This window comes from Homalodisca vitripennis, chromosome 4, assembly GCF_021130785.1.
Source record: "Homalodisca vitripennis isolate AUS2020 chromosome 4, UT_GWSS_2.1, whole genome shotgun sequence".
In the NCBI taxonomy this organism is placed as follows: Eukaryota; Metazoa; Arthropoda; class Insecta; order Hemiptera; family Cicadellidae; genus Homalodisca; species Homalodisca vitripennis.
Window position 1 is genome coordinate 70,439,688 of NC_060210.1, and position 23,871 is coordinate 70,463,558.

General features: G+C 33.6%; 2 protein-coding genes across 3 annotated transcripts; one reads left to right on the plus strand and one right to left on the minus strand.

Moving 5' to 3' along the window:
- Positions 1-592: 592 nt before the first annotated feature.
- On the minus strand, positions 593-5,003 carry LOC124361451 (mucin-2-like). Of its 2 annotated transcripts, none has more exons than XM_046815502.1 (2): positions 4,876-5,003; positions 593-2,459 (listed from the first exon to the last, which is right to left on the minus strand). In XM_046815502.1, exons 1-2 carry the CDS (start codon positions 4,924-4,926, stop codon positions 672-674), a joined length of 1,839 nt encoding a protein of 612 aa, XP_046671458.1. In that variant the 5' UTR covers positions 4,927-5,003; the 3' UTR covers positions 593-671. The 2 variants fall into 2 exon arrangements, with proteins under 2 accessions (XP_046671458.1, XP_046671459.1); XM_046815503.1 differs by having other exon boundaries at positions 2,344-2,459; positions 4,863-4,973.
- Positions 5,004-16,388: 11,385 nt separating this feature from the next.
- On the plus strand, positions 16,389-21,237 carry LOC124361453. Its single transcript, XM_046815504.1, has 2 exons — positions 16,389-16,642; positions 20,238-21,237. Exons 1-2 carry the CDS (start codon positions 16,595-16,597, stop codon positions 21,045-21,047), a joined length of 858 nt encoding a protein of 285 aa, XP_046671460.1. The 5' UTR covers positions 16,389-16,594; the 3' UTR covers positions 21,048-21,237.
- The last annotated feature ends 2,634 nt before the right edge of the window (positions 21,238-23,871 follow it).

Here is a 23,871-nt window from a genome sequence, read left to right on the forward strand (position 1 = left end):
CCATATTAAACTGAATACTCCAACTGAAAATTGTGCGTGTTTATAATAAAATATAGATAACAAACGGATTAAATTAGATTATTAGGCTAACTAATAATAATAATAATAATAGGTAGATCTATCTATAAACTTCGCTCTTCTGTACGTCTTCATACTGTACATAAAGAAGGTTTATGCACTTTCCGTAAAATGTTTAAAAAAGTAGACTGGTGTTAAAAACTAACACAGACTTGTCCCCAAATAATTGTAGTTGGCAAGAATTTGTTGGCACTTGCAAGACAACACTGTCATCCACATCTCTGATGCGGTTGTGAACGACCCGATAAGACTAATCTAGATAGTCATATGTCTATGATCCATATGAACAATACTGAGTCTGGTATATCCAGATTATCAGTTTTAGTGTCTTGATACTTAAACTCGTTCACACAATTACTGGTTATCCCTCTGTATGGTATGTGTCAGTGTAGATACATTACCCATACATTATCCATTATCCAACTATAAGTCATGGGTTATCAACCAGTATTAATCTTGAGAGACTTACCATAGACCTCTCACTCTATCATTATCAATTACATTGAAACTCTTATACAAACAATAAATATTTATTGGTACAAAAGATTAAAAAAGACGTTCTCCTTGAGTACGATGTCAAACTAGACTAGCTGTTAGACCAGAACTGGTGGGAGGGGCACGGAACAGTCTTTGTTCTCAGCTTCCAAGCTTGAAGATGGCAGAACTTCTTTCAGTTTGGAAGATCCTAGCAATGAAGCAATCGAAGTAAACGTAGCAGCCTTTGGATTTACTGACGTTGCTATTGTGGTCTCCGGAGAAGCTAGATCCTGGTTAGGAAGTAATGTTGTGGAAGATTCCGATGCACTCGAAGAAGGTGGAACGTTTACTGCAGGAGGAGAATTCAATCTTGGAGTAGATGTATGGATGAGGTTTGGGGTGAATGCGAAAGACGAGGTTGTGGGGAGTTGTAAAGAAGAAAGCTGAGCATTTGGAACGTCCTGTGATAATTTCGAAATAGAACTACTGGTGGATAAAGCATTATGTGGTAATGTGTCAAGCGAACCCGGGGTGAAGAAGGAGGTTGGGCTCGAAGGAAACGTTTTGTCGGGGATATTGGAAGATGCAGATGTATTAGTAGAAGGAAAGCTTGGTGGAGGAATATGTACATGTTCAACAGTAGGAGTAAGAGTTTGAGATTCTAAAGTAACCATACTTGGATCGATTGTTGTAAAATTATACGACACCATTGGACTGTTCGATGAATCTGATAAAACATAGCTAATTGAGCCGGAATTACTAGAATTTGAATCGTTTGTAGAAGCCTTTGGCTGTAAAATTGATGGTATTGCATGGTTTGGCTCGATATTGACTGTAGGTGTAAAATCGGCAATACTGACAGGTGATGGTAACTTTTGTTCCATTTGTTCATCGACAATCGTAGGAATTGAGTAAGGAGGAATTGAGTTGAGAGGTTGGGAATGTATTACTGTATTTAGTGAGGACGTGGAATCAGCATTTGCTGATAGTAAGGAATTGGTATTATCAATCGGCCCTGAAGAAAACTGATAAGAAGGCCCTGTAGAAATTATTGGAGGATTGCTTAAGTCAGTAGTTAAATTTAAAACAGCATTATTCATGTTTGTGGTGGGTGCATAAAAAGAGTAAGCGCTGACTGTGGACGGTGGAGAGTAAATAGAATTAGAAGCTGAAGAATACACTGCAACCGGGGGAGCTTTTGGTATAACAGAATATAACGTATCGGAAGTACATGTTGCTAGAGGATTGTTTCTCGCCATTGCGGATGAAGAAAGAATTTCAGAGGACTTACTTGTTGATATCGCAGGACTCGAGGAAGGTGTGGGAACAACGTAATATTTAACAGCATGAGAGTCACTGTACGGTGTGGTAGCCGAGTAGAAAACTGTAGCAGGACATGATGCAGTAAGAGACACTTTTTGTTTATAATAAAGTGGTTTCGAAGGTGTAGGAGAAGAAGGAAGTGGCGTCACAAAATCATTGTTTGAAGTTGTCGGTAAACTAGGCAGTGTTGGTGTCTTAGAAGGAGTGTAGGAATTCGGAGTAGGGACAGTAGAGGACGAGGAAGAATATTTCTTCGGGATTGTCATTATGTGTGATGTGTATTTTGATTTAAACTTTTTATCGATGACAGGAGTGATTGAAGGGGAAGGTGCATGATGAGGGAGGGCGGTTTGTGATATTGTCGGAATTGTCTGTTGCAGAACTCCGACGCTAGAAGATGGAATCGTTTCTGTCGTAGATTCAGTCGATCTCAAATATTTATTTGTATGAATCGATAGAGGATAGTCAGATTCACACAAGCATATTTGGGGAGTTGTGTATGTAGTCCTTGAAGGCTCGACCGGAGACAGGAGGTTGTCGTTGCAGGAACATGGGGAGATGTACTGGTAACCTGATGTAACCTGTTGAGAAGGAAAGCTTATTGTTAATGGGTGATAAAATATCAATGTGAGCATTAAGGTGAATATAGAACATCTTTCGAGTTTGTTTTCCAAATTTTCTGTTAAAACACTGGAATTAATAATATTGGACTTCGTTTTATGGTACATAATATTTTTACTCATTTAGGCTCATTTTCTTGATTCACATTTGTGCAAGATCAGTTTCGATTAATTTTGATAAATACACACATTTTGAAGTTATACTACTATATTCTAGGCATTTTTATTAAGATCTTTCATTAGTCTCGACATTAAAGTGATCCTTAAATAATTACAAAGCATTCTTTAAACTATTTCATTTTATGTTGCTTAAAATTCCAATCCAAATCAAAACGTTCCTTTGAAATTTATATAAAATGTAAGTATATCTACATAAAATGTAATTTATGTAAAAAAAATTTGAATGTAATTACATTAATTTTTTTATTTACTCCAAATATGATCAGAATAAAAATATTACAATGTATAGTTTATTCTACAAACGACCCATTATGTGCCTTCAAAATATTTGTTCCAGTTGACTTCGATCACTAATAAAGTTGTAATCTTGTATAAAAGTATTTTTTAATAACATAACATGAGTACAATCTTGAAGAGAACAAGACAAAACGAAACGGCTAGTTACAATATACACAGAATAAATAGAGTTAAGCTACAATTTAACGCCTCTCTTACCTTTCGATTAAATTACATATATTCTATTTATCATCCTCAGAAAGGGAGCATTGGAGAAATCTCAGACCCTTTACAACCGTTTCTACCTTTTACAAATATAACCTCAAATAAAGTTCTTAGTTATGCAAAACTATTAACCAACAAACGCCATATATGCCTAGGGTTGGTGGGTTCTTTTTCCACATTAAGGCTCATTTCATGTTTCAACACTTCCTACTCTTTAATTTTCTTTATAAAGTAAATAACAGCTATTACCTAGCTTAAACATAAAAAATGAATGGATTAATTTTGACGTTACACTACCATATTCTAGGCATTGTCTCAATATATCATTAGAACAGTTTATCGACAAGTAATTAAGAACTTTTGTCTTAATGTGGTTAGCTCCTTCGCTTTAGGCATCATTATTCTATTCATTGTAGATATATATATATATATATATATATATATATATATATATATATATATATTTCATATTTACATATGGAATAGAATTTAAGATGGTTAAAAATAAATAAAAACATTAATGTTTCATTTAAAACATTACTTTATGTATAAAATCAAGTATTATCAAAATGTTAAACAGAAATTATCTAGAATACTTTCCTGTAAGTTTAAACAAATTTTATGATTTTACAACCACGTGATAGAAACATCACATTATATTTTTATGTTTTTATTTATTTATTTTTTTTTTTAATAATTTTAAAGCATTCGAATTTTCCTGTCACATAAGCGAACACTGAAGCGAACAATCAAGTTCACTCATTTATTTAATGAAATAAGTATCATTCAACATTAAAATAACATGTCATGCACAAAGATTCAAATTATACGAATCTATGACCTATCTTCTGTACTTGACGAATACGTCAGTATAGCAAATAATGTAACATTATTTAATATGAATTTCTTTAAAATTTTATCTATAAGAAGTACAGTCAATTTTACAGAAATATTTTAGGAGCTGGAAACCTACTTCGTTGAAAACATTGAGACACATACAAACATTTGATCGAAAGATTTTATGATGACTAGGAGAAGGAAATAGCAAATTTACATTTCTCACAGTAGTATATAGAGAAGAAATTTAATCCGTGTAACACGATTTGTGTAGAGAGGAATACAGTGCAACGTGTAATAAAACACAGGTCAATTAAAATAATAGTAAGGAGTATCAATAAATCACCAAATGTATAAAACGATATTCTTTATTATATATGAATATACTCTTCTATTTTGTACGCGTATTAACGTCCTAAAGATTTTGTAAGTATACATTATATATATACAATCATATAAGTATATAAAAAACCCGAGTGCCGATGGCCGAGCGGTCTAAGTCGTTGGACTTTGGGTCTGAGTTAGAGATAAGCGCAGGTTCAAATCCTGTCTGTGACCGTTGCACTTTTTATCAGTACCATCAACCTTGTACTGTATCGACTCTCCCCCTTATTCTGTTTCATAAGAGCCTCACAGGCCAGTGTCCCATGAGGACGGACAGAATAAAGCTTAAAAGGGGATCGGCCTCTCCTTTAAAAAAAAGATTATAAAGAGCATTTCACTTGAAACCTTATAATTTGATTTATTTATTTTATTAGTATCAATTGTGATAATTCGGTCAAAAATCCAGATTGAAACTCTAGTAAGTTTAACATAGGGACTCTATGAAGACGTAAATTAAATTACCTGTGTAACCCACCTGAGACCTGAGTGCTGCAGTGACCAGTGTGACCACCAGGAGGCGGGCCATGGTCTGTTGGTATACTATAGAGGGGATCGTTGTTGTCTTATAGTCAGGACACGTAGCGACCTTAGGCCGTATTTTAGAGTCGGGTCTCACGGAGAGAGGACGAGTGGTGTAGCTCAATTTTGCTGACAGTCACAACATAGCAAGGCACCTTGGCATTGAAGCGGTTGCTACGTCAGCAGAAAGGTCCCGGCCCTTGACACCACGACTCAGTCGTCACGTCTCCTCCACAGAGATGAGCTTGCCAGAGCCACAGGCCTGCAGGAGCAACGAAGAAGAAGTTTATAATTTAAAAATGAGCAATACATTTTATTTGGAAGGTCAAGAGAAAACAATAGTTAAGCTATATCCTAACAAAAACGATAAACATAAAAAGTATTTAACTTTTGTATGTTTAAGACCATTCAAGAACGTCAACAATAGGCCATCATAATTTAGAGGTGTTAATGTATTTATTTACCAAATTTGTTAAGTTTTTTAGGTTAAACTATGAATCAACCCTTCTCAACTTGTGTGTAGAAAATTCGGTTGCTCTGGTGTGCTTTGGGCTTGTGTCTAAAACATCGTCGCGTCGTTCACTCAACAAATAGAACTTGAGTGCAATGAGAACATTAGGCTAACGGTAAAAAGTCTTTGTCACCGAGGACTCCAGATTCGAGATAATGTGTTTGTGATAATGTCAGATTTCTGACGCTGCACTGAGAGGAAGGTGAAATGGAGCTAAATTGAACAGTCGCATTGATTCAACTGCTGGCCAAAGTTTAACAAGTACTGCAACTGGAGTTCAATATTTTTTTTCTATTTTCCGGAAAAGATCAGTTTTATCAATTTGGTATGCATTTCAACTACATCTATGAACCGATTTAAGTGAATCTTTTTGCGTACTATATTGATATGGGCATTAAAAAATTAAATATTTTGAAGTGAAAATACCCAATTTAAACCTGTATATAAGAAATATATGATTACGGTATTTTATTTAAAAATTGTAACGGCAAACATTTTTGCCTTATTTTATATTTTATAAAATCTTTATTAATACTGAGAAAAAACTGGTTCACACTATTTTTAAGTATGATGTAAAACTTTCAGGTCGATAAGTGAATTTTTACAGGTCCTACAAACGGCCAATTCAACATATGGGAGAGATACGAACTATGTGTCACCTTAAATGTCTATTGGACTTCAGAGTAATAGCACAATAAAGTACTGAGCCTAATTACCTATTTTTAAATCAATGCTGTTACACATCTATTTTTATCTCTTCAGAGGGACGAGGGCTTCAGATTTCAGGAGTAAAGTCAGATTTCAGAGAACAGTTTCAGATTCCAGACGCTGCGCTAAGGCTGTGGTTTCCTAGACGCGTAATAGATGCACTACGTAGGCCTATGCGTATCTAAGACGCAGCACACTTGTCTTATGGGGTTTCGTATAAGCGGTTTCCCAGGCAACGTATCAAGTACGCGCGCATCAATGGATGCGTATTTGGCTTACTGCTTTCAGAGCAGTCAACTCTGAGATACGCTGCGTAACAGACATGTCTTGTGCAATATCAAAATTAGAATAGGAGGGAAATGTCGCCGGGAAATGTTTTTTGTAATACATACTGTTGAAATACTCCATGAACATACACCTCACTTAAAAACCTTCAGATTTGGTAAATCCGCTGGTTCCAGCCAATTGTATCATGTTCTTGGTTGGGACCTCATCCACAACGACATTTGTAGGAGTTTGGGGGTTAGCAATGAACTCGTTCCTTAACATGTTGTGGAGGCAACAACACACAAATATCACCAAATCTACTGTCTCAGGTTTCATTAATTGGGGCAAAGAAGATTCTAAACACAACACACATGATTCCAAATGCACTTTCCGTTACTCTTCGGGCTCTCACAGGGCGTAATTGTAGTTCCTCTTAGAGGAGTCTGCCACAGCTTGTTTCTGGATGAAATGTTTCATCACATGTTTATCCAGCCTGAATGCTTCATCACCGACAATAACATGAGGAAGCTTGATGTCTGATGCTGGCAAATTTATAGGTGGAGGGAAATTTGAACACCTTAGATCCCATTACTGACTTTTCCAAGATTCCTGCATCTCCTTCCTTTCCATTGGATCCAACATCAATGAGGAGAAATTTGCAGTTAGCATCAACCATAGTAAATAGAACGATTGAGAAAAATCCTTTAAAATTATGAAAAAGACTTCCAGACTTGTCAGGAGATAAAATTCGGACATGTTTCCCATTGATACTTGCTACACAGTTTGGAAACTGCCAACGATCCCAGAACTCTTGGGCCTTTTTATTCCAATTGATTTGAATAAACTTAATTTCATTGTCTATTAAATTTTTACTCACTAATAAACTGTAAGCACCATCACTGTCTCTTCTTTCGAACATCTCACTGCACTGTTTACGTTTTTTGAAGTTTGTAATGCCACAATATCCATGTCATGATCTAAATTACTGTATAGCATTAGTGCAGCCGCCAGCTATTTCTTTTTACGTGAAGTCATGTTACGCACAACATTATGTATTCTACGCAGTCGAGGAAACCACTGGACGGCGCGGCGGCTGCGTTTCTGACCGAGGTACAAGCCGCAGCGCATCTATTACGCGTCTAGGAAACCACAGCCTAAGCGGCTGAAACCCAATTGGATTTTAATCAAGGGTATTATTGTCTTACTCATTGCACATTATAAATGTACATGTAAATGGTAGACTGTGGATAAATGTATGTAATACAGCTGAGTTACTACTAAACAACATAATAATGTTAGTTTATCTGCTTAGTTATATTTAAACATCTAAAACTTCAGTGATAGGCCTACATATGACTGGAGCACAATACGTAATACGGCTGAGTTACTTCTTAAGAATGTACGAAATCTGTGATTTTGTTATGTACACCCGTTTTGATATTTTGTCAAATGTTATAAGAAACGTGTTTATAGTACAACATACTTTTATACTTAGCACTTTCATAATAGTTGGAAAAGACTTGAATTTCACCTCTTAAATAAAAGGCTTCAATACGAACTTGGCAAACATAGAGGAGTAGTTGTAATAAATAAAGTCACGGATGAAAGAACACCGAATCATGCAATTAAGTCTATTAGTTTATTGATTGAATATAGTACCCAAAGTATGTAGTCGTGACAGGGCAGTACCGGTACTGGTTTTTTTATAAGTTGAATTACTTTATACAAGTTCGCTGAGGTTACATGCGACATTTCAAGTGTATAGGGCATTTCTATCTTAAGATGTCCTAAAGACAGATATTCAGACATGAAATCATGCAGAAAGCACATTTTACATCCCCCAGTAGACAAAAGAGATATTGTGTCAGCCTAACATAGGCTTCAATGGCGCTCAGCCAAATTCCATGGTTGGACATGCACCATCATAGAACTCATTATTGTATATGTATAAAAGTTTCATGCAAAATTTAAAGTCTACAGATGAAATTTATTTCGAAATACCTAGACATGATTATGATATAATTTTTGTCCACTAGTCTGGGTTTCATATAGTGTTTAAATAACACAAGTCGACACATTAAGTCAATAAAAGATGATGTACGTATGTATTGGGATAGTTGGGCTACATGTTTTAATACAACATGTTAAAATCTCATATTGTTGTACTCGGTTTGTTTACAAATATATTCTAATGTGTTTAGTCACAGCTCTCTAACTGAAAGATCACGGGTTCAAATCCCGGGGAGATCCAATCATGAGAGGAATAATAGCCACAGTGACCAAAAACAAGCCAGCATAGTCTAAGAGCTGAGGCTTACAAGAGAATTTTAAAAAATCCTAATGTGTTCTTTCTGCCATCATGGTTACTGATAAACAAATACTCTCTTACGCTCACCTAATCCTCAATCCTAAGTTACATGAATACTTAGTATTATTATTAAATAACTAACGAAAGAGGCTTTACTACTTAAGCAAAACAAAATCGGACATTTATTTTTATCTAAAATATAGTGATACCGTCATGAGCTTTTAACAATTTATTTATCGAATGTACCAAACAAATCGTTTTTGTTGTTTATTCGAATTAATAAAATGTATATACGCGTTCGTGGCTTGGGAGTGTTGGAAGATTGTGAACACAATAAATGCCGTATGTCGAAGTTTTTTATAGTTTCAGACTAAACTTGATACAGAAACATATTTGAACAAAAATGACACACATCACCTCTAATATACTTCTACAGTATTTACCAATGAAGTGCCTAATGGAATCTGAAATTAAAATAAAATATGCTTTGTAACCTGATGAACAACACACACAAATCAACTTTGAATTTATTTCATGGTTTAGGGCGAAACATAAAGCTATTCTGCCTTAAGAAAATTAATTGTAGGATGGGTTCTTTATAAAAGAAACTGGCCTGTGTCTTCAATTTAAATATCTTATACATTTCTCTTTGCTTCGTATTCTTTCATATTTCTTGTCATTCACTTAAAAAATAAAATAATAATATGATAATTTGGTCATGCGTGTTATTTTTACTGGACAATATGTATTGTATATGAATTGTACATTAGTTTAACACGTTGACCGCAACAGCTTAGACCCTGTTCGGTGTCACCTAGTACAGACCAGCAGTGAAGATGTTAAAAGATTAAACACATTTTAACTTGCAAACATTTAAAATATTCTTTTATATATTTAGTAACACGCGGCTTCGCACACAGTTTACAAAATTGAAATCGTAGCCTTCTAAGTGAAAACTATTATGGTGTAGTATTATGAAAACCTATGAGGCATATATCATGTACATAATTATTTCATTATTACATTAATGTACATATACATTACTTCATTGCTCAGGGTTAAGGGGATCAGAGTTTAGGTAAAATTGAAACTGGTTTTGGGCATATATCTCTTATCTCTTATATCTCTTTGGAATAAATTATATTTTTTACGCTACAGTTGAGTTTGTTGCTGTGATCATGAACATATACGAGTATACATATGCAATGTAGGTTTCGGAAAACCAACCTCGATCAAAAAGCATTTACTTCCTGCTCTTGTAATATACTTTCAAATACTTTGTCCTACTTTGTAATCTATTTCAGATATGAAAGGAAGTGTGGAAAATTCACACAGCATGGACTATTTAAAAATAATCTCATAGTAGGTTTTGCGTGATATAAATCTTGTTGATTTTGGACTGTATCCTGAAAAAATGGCTGGTTGCTTCATTCCTCAGTTTTGTCCTTAACAGCTGTAAATACGTCATACTACAATGTTGCCAAGAAATCTGGCTGGGATCTTATGTCAAAACATTTTCAGCTTTTTTTTATTAAGATGGATTTTATAAAAAGTCTAAATAGGATTTCTAATCCATCATTTAATGGTTTAAATTCCTCACTAGTGCAATTTTTAGTAAAAGTCAGATAGTAACTGTGTCTTAGCTATCTGCAATAAATTACTGATAAAGCACTGTACACTTAATTATTTTTAATTTAAATATAACAAATATTGTTTTAGTGTCTTTGGTGAACTTCAGTTCAATGTACCGACATCTGTTTAGTGGCAGTTACATTATGATAATGTTACATGAATATTAGAAATATTTTCTTGAATAAAAGATATTTCGGGAATCTTTTCAAATGTTAGCGCTTGGCCAGCCATTTAGCGATTCATTAGTATTGTATAGATTTTGTAAAGGTTCAGTAAATAATAGATAACTCGTACATGTTGAGAATTCTAAATATTTGCCTACTTGTCAATCTGAAAGTAGTCCAGAGCCAGTGAGTTCTGTATTTACTGTTTGCTTATACAGTGGTGTGTTCTCGCCGTACAGTACACAAAGTGACGATCTGCTCTGACATGTGACCTACTTGACCTAGAAACTCTGGTCGTGACACACTCTTGTGCTGGAATGTATACAGAGAACTAACGTATTGTTGGGTTCACAATAAGAATATTGTTATACAAACCGCGGTGTTTATGGATACAATAGGACAGGTTGTCTTGTGACTACGTAATGGGTAAACTGGATTAAATGATAATCTTTATATCCAAATGGTAGGATACAAAGATAGGTTCCACAACCGATAAATAAAACATTTTATAATTCGGCCTCATGCACTACAAACTTCCTCCAAACCCAAACAATCTTCACGATAATGACAAAATTGAATACTGTATTCCACTAATAGTACCTACATTAAAAATACTTTAGTGATATATAATATATATACACACCAAACAGGTATACACCATGGGTCATATTTATTTTAAGCGACATTCTAAACACTCCTAAGATGGAATATTCTAATCTAATGACCCATTTTAGAATTAAATTTAAAGATCAGTGTTCTGGATCCCTGAAATCGGAGAGTGTAGTACCTGTTTCTATAAATACTTGTGGAATAACTCGAATTTTTCTCCGGTACACCAATTGAAATATTTTAGGTCAAAGAGGAGGAATCCTAAAGTCGGAGTCCTTAGATTTCGGTTACCGTAACACACCTATGGTGGAATAAATAATTTTGAAACGGAAGTAGGCAAATTAGGTACGTATGATTATTATTTCAGTGTTCATCATAATAGCACTGTCGTTTTACAATCTGTTCAATTTGAGAAGAACAACAAGTAAATATTATATACAGAAACAACATTGACAATTAAAATTGAGTTAGATGTTAACCACTGTTAACTCTAACATAATTAATTCAAGAACCTAAAAGGTAGATCCAGGATGGGAGTCCGGTGGAGTCCGTACACATTTTTAGAATTATCAAGTACATTTACCGCAAGGTGGTTTGGATGATCTTCTAATCTTGAAAGATAAATGCGACTGAATTTGGTCATTTCTTCTTTGACTGTTGGGATGTTCGAATCTTGATGTAGCGTTTTATTGGATACATACCATAGCGCTTTTGCAATTTTTCTTAACAATTTTGATTGATACCGTTGTAGTACTGTATCTCCAGATTTGAGTTGCTTGCTGTGCCCCATAACTGCACACCATATGTCCATACAGGTTTTAGGATAGTTTTATACAATAGTGTCTTGTTCTTCAAACTAAGTTTTGAATTAGATCCGAGTATCCAATTCATTTTGTTTTTCAATTTAGCTGTTGTCTCTTTGTCCAAATGTGGGATTTCCATGTAAGCCTTCTGTCTAAGCGCATGCCCAGATAATTTACTTCATTTACTCGGGGTAAATGAACGTTATTCAATGTAACTGGAGGACAAGAATTTTGATTTACGTAAACGTTATGTGAGCTGATTTATTTTCGTTAATTTTGATTCTCCATGTCTTAAACCAATTAGCAATTATCTAAGCTCTGTTGTAAGTAATGAGATGCTCGAACACAATCTTTATGGACTGACAAAATCGTAGTATCATCTGCGAAAGTTGCAATTTGAAAATGTTCATTTTCTGGGAGGTCAGCGGTATATAGTGAGTATAAAAATGGACCAAGTACACTTCCTTGAGGAACTCCGGATTCTATTGAATGCAGCTGAGTAAGAACATCATGGTATTTTATTTGAAAAGAACGGTTTGAAAGATACGATTTTAGTATTGAAAAAACAGAGTGAGGTAAACACTTAGGTCTACTTATAACTATTATAATTTAGGCTACTCCTGTCTAAGGCATTTCAGGTGCCATAGTTGAGTAGCCTTTTTCCCGGTCATGGTAATATATAGACATACATAGGTCTAAGAAGCCTACTTCGATCATAAAGCATCTACTTATGTCTATTATAGGAGTAATTTACTTCCAATTCCAGCCTAAGAAATTTCTGATGCCATAGCTTGGTTTGGTCAATTGTTCCGTTTAAGAAAACATACACACGCGTAGATATTAGAAGCAATAACAGTTATTTTGTCTTTGATATCTGCATTACACTACTAATCAAGACTGCATACTTATTATTTGCTAAAATATACAGTAAAACATACTTTTGTACTAAAACGCCCAATCTTATTGTCTGAATGGCCTCTGTGCTGGACAGCAATTAAAGAAAGGATTGAAATAATATGTATTGTTACTTTTAAACTACTCTATAATACACATTCGAGACTATAAATAATGTAAAGAAATAGATACTGTTATTAAATTAATTAAACATACGATAGTGTTGACTACCATGTTTAAATGGAACAGTTGATTACATGTTGACATGTATTTTCAACTAATAACATGTGTTTTCTGTAATTCATTTCTTATAAGAATTATCGAAAATTTGAAGGCAGACCCCTGCAGCTAGAGACAAACATCTTTCCTTAATGAGCATCTAGGATAGAAGTTAAACCTAGGTACAAAAGTGCATGTCCCTATATTGCATGGTGTTGGTGGGCGTTGATGAATCAGTCTCTGTCAGTCAGGCAATCTCCATATAAATAGATTTGTCCAATAATTCAGTTTTTTACATGTAAACATGTAAATAAAACAGTAAAATTAGGTTAGTCAGATATTGTATTTAAGTAGTAAAAATTAGGAATTAGTTGCCAAAAATATACATTTCACTATAATATATATATATATATATATATATATATATATATATATATATATATATATATGATCAACAGAAAACTTAAAATACTCTTTTTACTTTTGTCACAACAGCTGATTGTAAAACTTTATATATGAAAATGTAAAACTTTGATGTTTTTTACTCTCAAATGTTTTACGTAATGCAATCTTTCAACTAACTTCAGGATGATTAATGGAAATTCTGGCTCAGGCTGTTTTCGAATGATCAGAACAAAGTTAATTTACAAAATAATACAATGTTATCGTTCCACAGAACAAAGGCAAAATATTATAGTACCAGTTGTAAAATATACCTACCAGAAGGGCACACAATCTCGTCGCCCCTGCTAACTTATAAACCTATTTAATTGACATAAATTTGCTACCCTGATGTTACCTGAAATAGAAAATTTAAAAATAGGTATGTATAAAGGTAACAAAACTGTATCCATGGTGTATGAGGAGGCCTAGAACGAGGTATTTTAATATTTTATGTACTCGATGATTTAAATACAGATTAACAGTCTGTTCAGATAATCATCCGCAACTCAAAAATATATTGTTCCATTGAATTATAATTGAATACTTAAAAGTACATTAAAGTAATAAAAGTGGAGGCTTGTTAGCACTTACATGTTCACAAATATTAAACTTGTACACCATTTCTCTTTTAATAAATTTAAACAGTTTCTCGTAAACCAATGTTTTTATTCAATTGATGACAAACTATTCGTTTAAGTTTCTAAACGTAACCATTTTGTAAATTAAAAGGTGTTTATAGGGAAACATTTTCTTTCAATCAATCAATTTTTTACTTTTGTATGGTTCAAATCATCGCCTAAAGTGATGTGTGGTTGGTGTAAAAATGTATATAGTAGGCCTATATTATGTAAACTACTTAACTATAAACTAAAAGCGCTTGGCTAATAAACCTATACGACGGAGTATTGAAGGATCCAACACAATGTAACGAAAATTTTTACCGAAGTGTCCAAAAATAGGAACCTATGTGCAACTTTCAAGTCCCCAGGACCTTTCTATCAAGAGTTGCCACAAAGACAGACAGACGATGATATGATTTTGGACCTGTCTATAGTCTTTAACAGTAAGGTTGAACACGTACCTATGTACAGTGTCATCGAAAAATAATGCCTAGATTTAATAAAATTATAACATCAAAACCTTTCATGTTAAATGAGTAATTCTTTCACTGGACGATAACTGGTGAACGCAAGTTTTGTTTTTAGTTCGTCTGATTGTGTTTCCCTGTCTTTGTGATGCGCAGACAAGCTGCCCAATCGTCAAGGTCAGCCGGCCACAGACGCGCCGCCGCTCAGTACGATGTTGACCGTGCAACAAAAAGCACAGTGTGTGATTTGGTACGCGGAGTCAAAGTCAATTGTCAGTGTACAGCGGCTCTTTCGGAGAACATATCCGGGTCAAACAGCACCTGATAACAAAGCTATCGTTCGATGGTTTAACCAGTTTAGGGAAACAGGGACCGTCGGCAAAAAATCTAGACCAGGCCGACCAAGAACATCAGAAGAGAATGTTGAGCGTACCCGGCAATCTTGTGTTAGGAGCCCAAAAAAATCCATTGCTCGACGAAGTCTTCAACTAAACATTCCAAAAACAACAATACAAAATGTACTGCACAAACGGCTAAGACTTCATGCGTATAAAATTCAGATAAAACAGCAAATAAAACCTACCGACCGCCCTAAACGAACTGAATTTGCAAGTTTTATGTTAAATGAAATTGATGATAATCCAAATTTTCTACAGAGAGTGTTGTTTAGTGATGTAGCTACATTTCACATAAATGGATGTGTAAATCGTCACAATTGCCGTGTATGGGGATCACAACAGCCAAACGAAATCCACGAGTATGTGCGTGATTCTCCCAAACTCAATGTGTGGTGCGCATTATTTCATGACAAAGTTATTGGACCTTTCTTTTTTGTAGAAAAAACCATTACAGGCCTAGTTTACCTGGACATGCTTGAACTGTTTGTGTTCCCCCAATTAGACGATATCGAACAACAGACTGGACAGCGAATCATTTTTATGCAAGATGGGGCTCCACCTCACTACCATCGCGAGGTACGTGCTGCACTAAACGCACGCTTCCCAAACGGTTGGATTGGTAGAGCAGCCCCCATTTCATGGCCTCCTAGAAGTCCTGATCTTACCCCTTTGGATTTCTTTTTCTGGGGGTACATAAAAAATATAGTTTACGCAGAAAAGATTCGGGATTTGGACCATCTTCGGGAGCGAATTTCTTCCGCAATCTTAACTGTTACGCCAGATATGATTGGACGCACGTGGCAGGAAGTTGACTACAGACTTGATATATGCAGGGCAACGAACGGTGCTCACATTGAAACATACCAAGGTATGAAAAAAAATGTATTTCTTTCCGCACATTTTAAGACTACAACCTTTAAATTACCTTTAATAGTTTTTTTATGACAGTTATTTAAAATCTAGGCATTATTTTTCGATGACCCTGTATTTATTGTTTACCGGCGGAGGAAAGCTTGAATAGGCCTACTTTAGATTGGGTAAACCTTTCGTTGATTCTGTGCTTCCTTATTAAACGGCTAATCATAAAACCAATATATGTCAGATGAAGAATTGGTTATATTTTTCAACATAGAAGTACCGCGATAATAAAAACAAACCACACATAGTCCGCTTGGTAGTCTCAAAATTAAAGATACTGAAAACTTTCACATTCGATGTCTGTAATCCAAACCCGTTTGAGCTCAGAGAATGAAGTAATGAATTTCAAACAATACACATTTGTATTTTTCCTTTATCAATTCCTTGTTGATCTTGATGCCTTCATATAACCTCCTCATTTATACATTTATCTTGTGTGTTTCAGGATCTTTTAGTATTCATATAATTTGGAACGCAGCAGTGTGTAAGTTACAACTACGTTTAACTACTACTAGCTAGACACTGATAGAACTTCCATGTATCTAAGAAAACATCTTATCTATGATCCCAATTGATAACAAGAGCAGTACCTAGGCTGACAGTGGTACCTCAGGGCCGTGTACTAGGAGCATGAGAGAACCCAAGGGTACCGCGTGCAATACTCGCAAACACTTCAGTTGATACCTACCTGCACTTGCTTTGCTGTATTCTCCATGTTTCTGGAACAGTTACAAATTTGGAAACTTCTTCTGTTTATCAAAGTAGGTAGTCATTATTTTACAATGTCTTGAATCCTAGTTAGTAATTTAGAACTGAAAAACAAAGTTGAAATTTTTAGTAATGTAAACCTACGTTGCCATCGTTTTAAAACTAATAAATTTGTTCAATAAATGAGTTGAAGTGGACTGCTTAGTTTATACTTAAAAACAAACTAATTGCAATTGTTTAATAGCTGTCAACTGTTTTAACTGAAATAAGGAAACTTCATAAAGTTTGAAAACATCAAACTATGCTTTGTGTATTTAAGATTTGATGTGATGATTCATTATGATGTAAATGATGTTCCTATTTATTTTTTTAAGATTTGATTATAACTTTGCGATTAAAAAAATAAAAAGTAAATAGCAAATAAAATAAAAATAATAGAGTGGAAAGTTAGTGTTAAGTCGGTGACAAAATTTGATTTTAGCACACTCTTGCGTCACAGCCTTGATTAGTGATCCTTGTCAGAAAGATCCATAAGCAAGGATTATACGATTAGTACCCTCTCTAGTAAAGTATATGCCAAATTGGATTATCACATAAGATTTCAGATGTAGACTTTGTATTTTGCATTTCTACAAGAATGAGCTCTATGATGCCTCATTTTCGTGTCTACCTCTTTTTTGTATGAGTAATAATAATAATAATTCTTTATTGCAGTAAAACAATTAACAAAATTGCATTGCAAGCGTCATTTCAACATATTGATTAGAAAAACAAATCTATAACTAAAACCTATCTTATCATAGGCACAGTCAATTCCACATACTAATATGTGCACCTAACAATATATTGTATTTTGCATGTTTTGGATATCAGAAAAGGATAAATAAAATAATAATAATAAAATGCTAATTTTCATCCCAGCGGCCCATCGTAAACTCATCAACGGAGTAAAATGCCTTTGACAACAAAAAGTGTCTTAATCAAGATTTGAATTGTTTGGGTTCATTAATTCGTTTGAGTATGTTTGCTTACCTATCTGCAAAACATTTCAAAAATGAGATAGGCTATATATTTGAATTTTTGCTTGCAAATTGCATGCCTTAGCGAAACCTGATATGATACGTGGTGTGGCATACTTCTATCTTGTTAGTGTATAACTTCTATGAGATTCTGGATTTTACAGTAATTAATAACATTTTTACTTTGTAATTAAATTTATTGAAATTCTCATCAGGAATACTGGTCGAATGCTACTTTAAAACATCATTTTTAGTTGGAATAACTTAAATAAATTGCTTTCAAATTGACAACTTAATAATATATTTCTCATTCTCCCTGTAGTACAATACATCGTTTTGCGAAAGCACAGTTCTGGAATTGTAAAAATTAAACTGTAAGATTTTAACTTTTTATATCCATAGCAGTATAAAATCAAATATATTGTAAATAGTGGTTTAGTATTTGTCCTTCTGTACATGGAATATTAGTCATCAAAACATCAATGTATGCAAGTTTAGTATTGCATTGCCAATATTAGGCTATTTTGATGATGTAATGATTTCACCTAAAGCTTGATATTTTAGAGCGTTAGCGATGCCTATTACTCTTAAGGCTGGAAAAATTTAATTTTTGTCCGTCTTACTATCTGTCTGTCTGTCCACATGATATTTTGAGGGAGTCGGATGGCCCTACCTTGCCCATGTTAATTTGCATAAGTTGAGGAACATTTTTCTCAGGAACTAAAATAGCTCCACAAGTTTTTGATTATTTGAAAGAGACAACATTTTACTACATTATGAGTGTTTACTATCAAAGAATTTGACTTTTTGAAATTGTTATAATTTGTTTTAAATATCGTTAAAAAATTCAACATTTTATATTAATTAGTTAAGTATAAGTCATAAACTGTTAACAACTCAGCAACATCAAACACTCAAAATGAACAGTCTAATATGACAATTAAAACAAAACAAAAATTACCGAGTTATCTCTTTTCGTTCCTGAGAAAAATGTACCTTTATAAAAAAAACGAATTTTCAGGAATCGCGGAAAAAACTTTTACGTAAAGTATATCGCATCAGACTATTATATTAATCTTCCCTTTAATACACCCCAGCTCCATATGTAGGGTTGTCTGGGTCTTCTTTTTCTTGAAATAAATCTTCTAGATGGATTTTTGCCAAACTTGCTTTTTACGGCACTTCTTTTCAGTTTCATCAACAGCTTTTTCAGCTTTGTAAATTCTAATTTGGTCCAACATTTTCCTCATCTTGACTATATTGTTGCCTGGTGATATACCTAATTTGTTTAGTATTTTGCATTTAACAATAAATCCCTTGTTGTAGCATGCTACTGTCTCAAATACTCCCATTTCTAAAGTTGTTTTCATCACAAATGTAGTTTTGGGGATCCGCGACCACATTACACTATTCAGTGATTCATTAGGATTCTGAGTGCCCCCATGCAGGCACTTTTTCAGAAGGTTAGGTTCTGTCAAGTCTCTGAATATTAGCTTTATTTGTTCCATAATTTACTTGGGAAGATGAAAATGTTGTTTATGGTCATAGGGCTATTTTTTAGCCAACGCCTTATTATGTTTACTTACACCTGGAGTTTCTAAATTGAAGGTGCAACATTTACAAAAACCGCTTATAAAACGAGTTACACTGCAAGGAATTCCACATATTTGGTTTTAAAATAATCATGAGATACTAAGCTATAATAAAACATCAATAAAAAAATACAATAATTTTTTACCAAAAGGCCATCCAACTCCCCTTAAAAACGTTTATTGTAGTCAATAAAAGTGATATTGGTATATAAAGAAGTTCCTTTACCTGTATGTAAATTCTTTCTTACTCTTATGGATACTCTTCTTTTAACAAAAGCTCAAAATTAGTGCAATCTCTTCATATAATTATCCAGCAGAATAACTGTAGTATATTAGTGCTTACATAATATATATATATATATATATATATATATATATATATATATATATATATATATATATATATATATATAAATGGTATATTTCCATTATAGCTTATAGAAATATCTACAATATTTTATTTTGGCAATATTGGCTAATATTTCTTTGGAAAAATACTTCAAAACATTTTGGAATAAACGTTTATATGATTTTTAAGCACTGTAAAGATAATTAATTGTTATTGATGTTATTTATAACTAAAACATAGTTTGTATCTTTTCATACCATCAGCGATAATATTCTGTGTATTTGATTAGAATACGAATTAATTCTAAAGTACTCAATATTTGCTAAACTTGACCTTGGTGATCTTATTCACTGTTTAATTTTTAAATATATTTGTGTCCTTACATTCTAATCTTTAAATAATTGAATAACAGAACATATGTCTTATTTACGAACTTAAGCACAAAGTTATATTAATTAAATTCTACACATTAACTACAAAAGTAAATACTAAACAATTTATATGTGTGTACTTTGAGGTCCAGTTCTTACATTATGCATTCCAGTCTTTAATTAATTACAGCTATTATGGTATATTTGGAAAACGTTTGTAAAGCTTAATTATTATAAAAAAAAGTAAAGATTGCATGTTTAATTTATTGATATTACTGATTATCCCTGGCCTAATGCAACTATTGAATTTTGTGCAGATATGCCATGCTGGTCATTGGGAAGAAGAAAGGCGACAATGTGTCATCTTCCATGTCCCTTACATCATCTGCGCTCCAGATATTTCTCAAGTTTCCATTGCCCCTTATAATGACTACAATACAATACCACTGCAGATCAGTTCACTCGCCAAAAGTCCATACGTACATGATGCTGGTTCAGCTATCCATAAAGAAGCTATGTTTACTGTTAAGGATACCACTTCTTCTATTGAACCTACAACTGAGAACTTGGCAACTACAAGGGATTTGGAAGAAGAAGGGTTCAATTTGGACAGTCATCAGGAAATGTCTGAACCAACTAGTTCTGCAAACGAGCAATCATTAATTGATAATTCAAATAATTTTCCTGTTGAACATTCTGCTGAAATTAACGGACTTTCTACAGAGCCACAGGAAGAAGAAAGTACATATGAAGAAAACCCTATGCTAAATCAGCTTTCAACTTACTCATCACGACAGTTTTCTAATTTTAATCTCCAACGTTCACATCAAGGATGTGCCATCAATGATAGAACTCATGTTGGTCAACCTTATAGTTCCACATTGTCATGCGGATGCAGCCATGAAGATACTCAGTTGTCTAGTACATCAATTGATAATAATAGTCTTGGGTCTTGTCAAAATGTTGAAGGTGCTACCCTTGAAACTGCACTTGACAGTGAAACCGAGAGTTCTTGCTGTACTTCTACAGGGGCAGTTCCACTACCTTTGTATGTCAACCCAAGATACCTTGACAGTTATTGTGGATCCTGGACCAGACACTCTCAAATTCTTGATGTTCACAACTAACTTTGTAATCATATATAAATCTCAGAAAGTCAGAATTAATTAGAGAGAAAATCTAGATCATAAGTAGAGTTTGACTCTTCTATGTGAAAATCTGTTTTTTTTTTCAGAACTAATCTTTGTTTCAAAGCAATTTGAATTTTTATTTAATTGAATTTGGAAATAAATACAACATGTTACTATTGAAAATAAATAGTACATTTTTAATAGAGTTTATTTAGTTTATTTTAGTACAAACATATGTAATAATAAACTATATTAAGCTAACTCCATTACAGATGAATTTCTCTTTTCCTTATTCTTATGTACATTATTTTCTTACTCAAGATATATTTGATCCATTACATGTAATTGTATAAATATTTGGCAAATCGTTTTTAAAGTTTAATTTTAGCAGTTCTAACATCAATGTTATTGAGTAGTAAGCCATAAACTGTGATAGTTAATCATCTTGGTTTGTAGACTTGCTCTTCAATGAACGCTTCTAAAAATACCCTACAAAACCGTGTAACAAGGCGATAAGATGATCTAACATTAAAAAACTAAAATTATGCTTGTAATTACAAATTTTTCTGCTTTTTTAGGATAGTGAGTAGCTTGATAACAAGCCTTGATGTGCAACGCCACACAATTGATTTGTTCCTGAGTGCTAGTAAATATGAATATACGAACAACATTGTTAGTAATGTTCAACAAAAGTTTGATTTGGTATTGTCGATTCACAACACCGTTATTAAATCATGTAAGCGTTAATAAGTTATGATAATAACCTTGCTAACAAAACATTAAAAATGTCAACGAGGAGGAGACCATAGATATATACTGTATATATATATATATAATTTTTCAATAAACATTGAATCACAACAAGTACTAGCTCCACTGGGACTCAAACCCGGATCTCTCACTTGCCGCTGAGTACTTTTTGTGATTCAATGTTTATTGAAAAATTAAATTAAGCTATTGCAATTTATACAAATTTGATCTATGTATATATGTGTATATATATATATATATATATATATATATATATATATATCACTTTTGAATGGGGGATGATTTTGGGCTCCAGAGGTCATATTCAGTAACGTTATACAGAAATGTTCTGTAGGTCTTAGTGCTACTATGAGAATTTCAATATTATATAATCTACCTAAAAGTTAGCTCACACATAATCTCACAGAAACATGCAGGACATTGCAAGACAGAGAACATTGTCATCTTGCTTCTAAACAGTGTAAAGGTCTATATAGACAATTAATTGTATGATTTGAGAAATACAAATGGTAATAGACAGACAGCTAAAAGTGTTTTATGTAGAAATTGTCTTGAGTTTATAAAAAATCACATCTGGATGAATGAGGAAATTTGAAAATTTGATTCCAAAAAGACACTAAATGCGTGAAAACTGATTTTGATGGTAAGGGTTCTTAATAGTATACCAAAATACATGGGGTAAACACCAATAAATAAATCTTATCAGCCCTGAATGATAATACTTTTTTTATTATACTCTAATGTCACATAATGCCACTTTGTCTGGGACAAATCGTTGACTAACTCCACATTCTTTATATCATAAAGTTTCTAATAAGAATACAACCCTTTAACTGTATAAACACAAATCTGGTTCTATGGAGTAGGTGATAGCAATGAATCTTGACCACGAAATGAATGCTGCCATAAAATCCTTGACCACAAATGTTCACCACAAACCTGTCTAATACAACCCCAAACTAATTAGCTTTAAGCAGAGACATTTAATAAAGTAAAACATGCTTCATCAGGAGGGTTAACCACATGCAACCTCACTACTGGTTTTAATAATCGAAATAAAAAGGTAAGTATTGAATTACTTTTATTATATAAGTATATTATTTATTAAGATTAATAGAGGCAAGACGTTCTAAGATTAATAACTATTGTTACATGGAAAATTAAAACTTAAAAACACTGCACAAGGGAATTTGGCTTTGTGGCTAAGACAAATTTTCTAATGGATATCACCACACTTTTACCGGAAGTAGGCGTTTAACTCAACCAAATATAAAAAAGGTGTGTTCATCATAATATGGTAGCTTTCTTTGTTCTATCCAGCCTATTAATCATACAATAGATCATTGTTACAAGTGAACATGTTTGGTTTCTTACCCAAATTCTTATTGTCATTGATTGACATATGATTCTCTTGATATAATAAGGAATGTTCCACATACTGCTCGGTACTTATCGAGACTGTGCAGCAGCTTTGGGCCAAGAAACAACTTTTTATATCTTATATGTTCTTATTCAGAAGAGGTTGATCATAACCATCAATGTTGTAAGTAAACATCTCTCATATCTCAAGAGAGGTCACTTCTGGCTGGTTTATACCTGCTAGTAGGACCTTCACTGGATACAGCAAAAACCGATGTGTCACTTACATCTGGGGAAACTCAATGTATGTAGCAGCACATCATTAACCGCATATGTTGAGTTATTAGAGTAAAAGGTTAATCAATAAGTGTACTTTCTTACTGAGGTTGACTATAGGATGAGTAGGGTTTCCTTAGGCTTCCTAAAGGTTTTGTAGGCCAAGTATGAGGGAGTAATACTCCCTAACCACTTTGAATGCAAAGGGCTGGAAGGAGCTAGCCTCCTCTTCTTCCAAGATGATATAACCAAGGTAGTGTCCACTATCTCTCCTCATGGTGGGTGAAATATGGGATCTTGACAAGAGGCGACCCTGTTTCCTGTTCTTCAAGATTACACTCTCATTTCCATAAGGAAGACTCAGTAGACATTTTCCTTGGGTATCATCACAGAGTTAAATTTCCACCATAAAAGT

Excerpts from the sequence above, each read along its gene's own strand:
- LOC124361451 (XM_046815502.1), bottom strand. The coding sequence starts at position 4,926 with ATGGCCCGCCTCCTGGTGGTCACACTGGTCACTGCAGCACTCAGGTCT. Across the intron at positions 2,460-4,875 it reads CTGCAGCACTCAGGTCTCAG|GTTACATCAGGTTACCAGTA; the intron begins GTGGGTTACACA and ends CCTTCTCAACAG.
- LOC124361453 (XM_046815504.1), top strand. The coding sequence starts at position 16,595 with ATGTTTCTGGAACAGTTACAAATTTGGAAACTTCTTCTGTTTATCAAA. Across the intron at positions 16,643-20,237 it reads AACTTCTTCTGTTTATCAAA|ATATGCCATGCTGGTCATTG; the intron begins GTAGGTAGTCAT and ends AATTTTGTGCAG.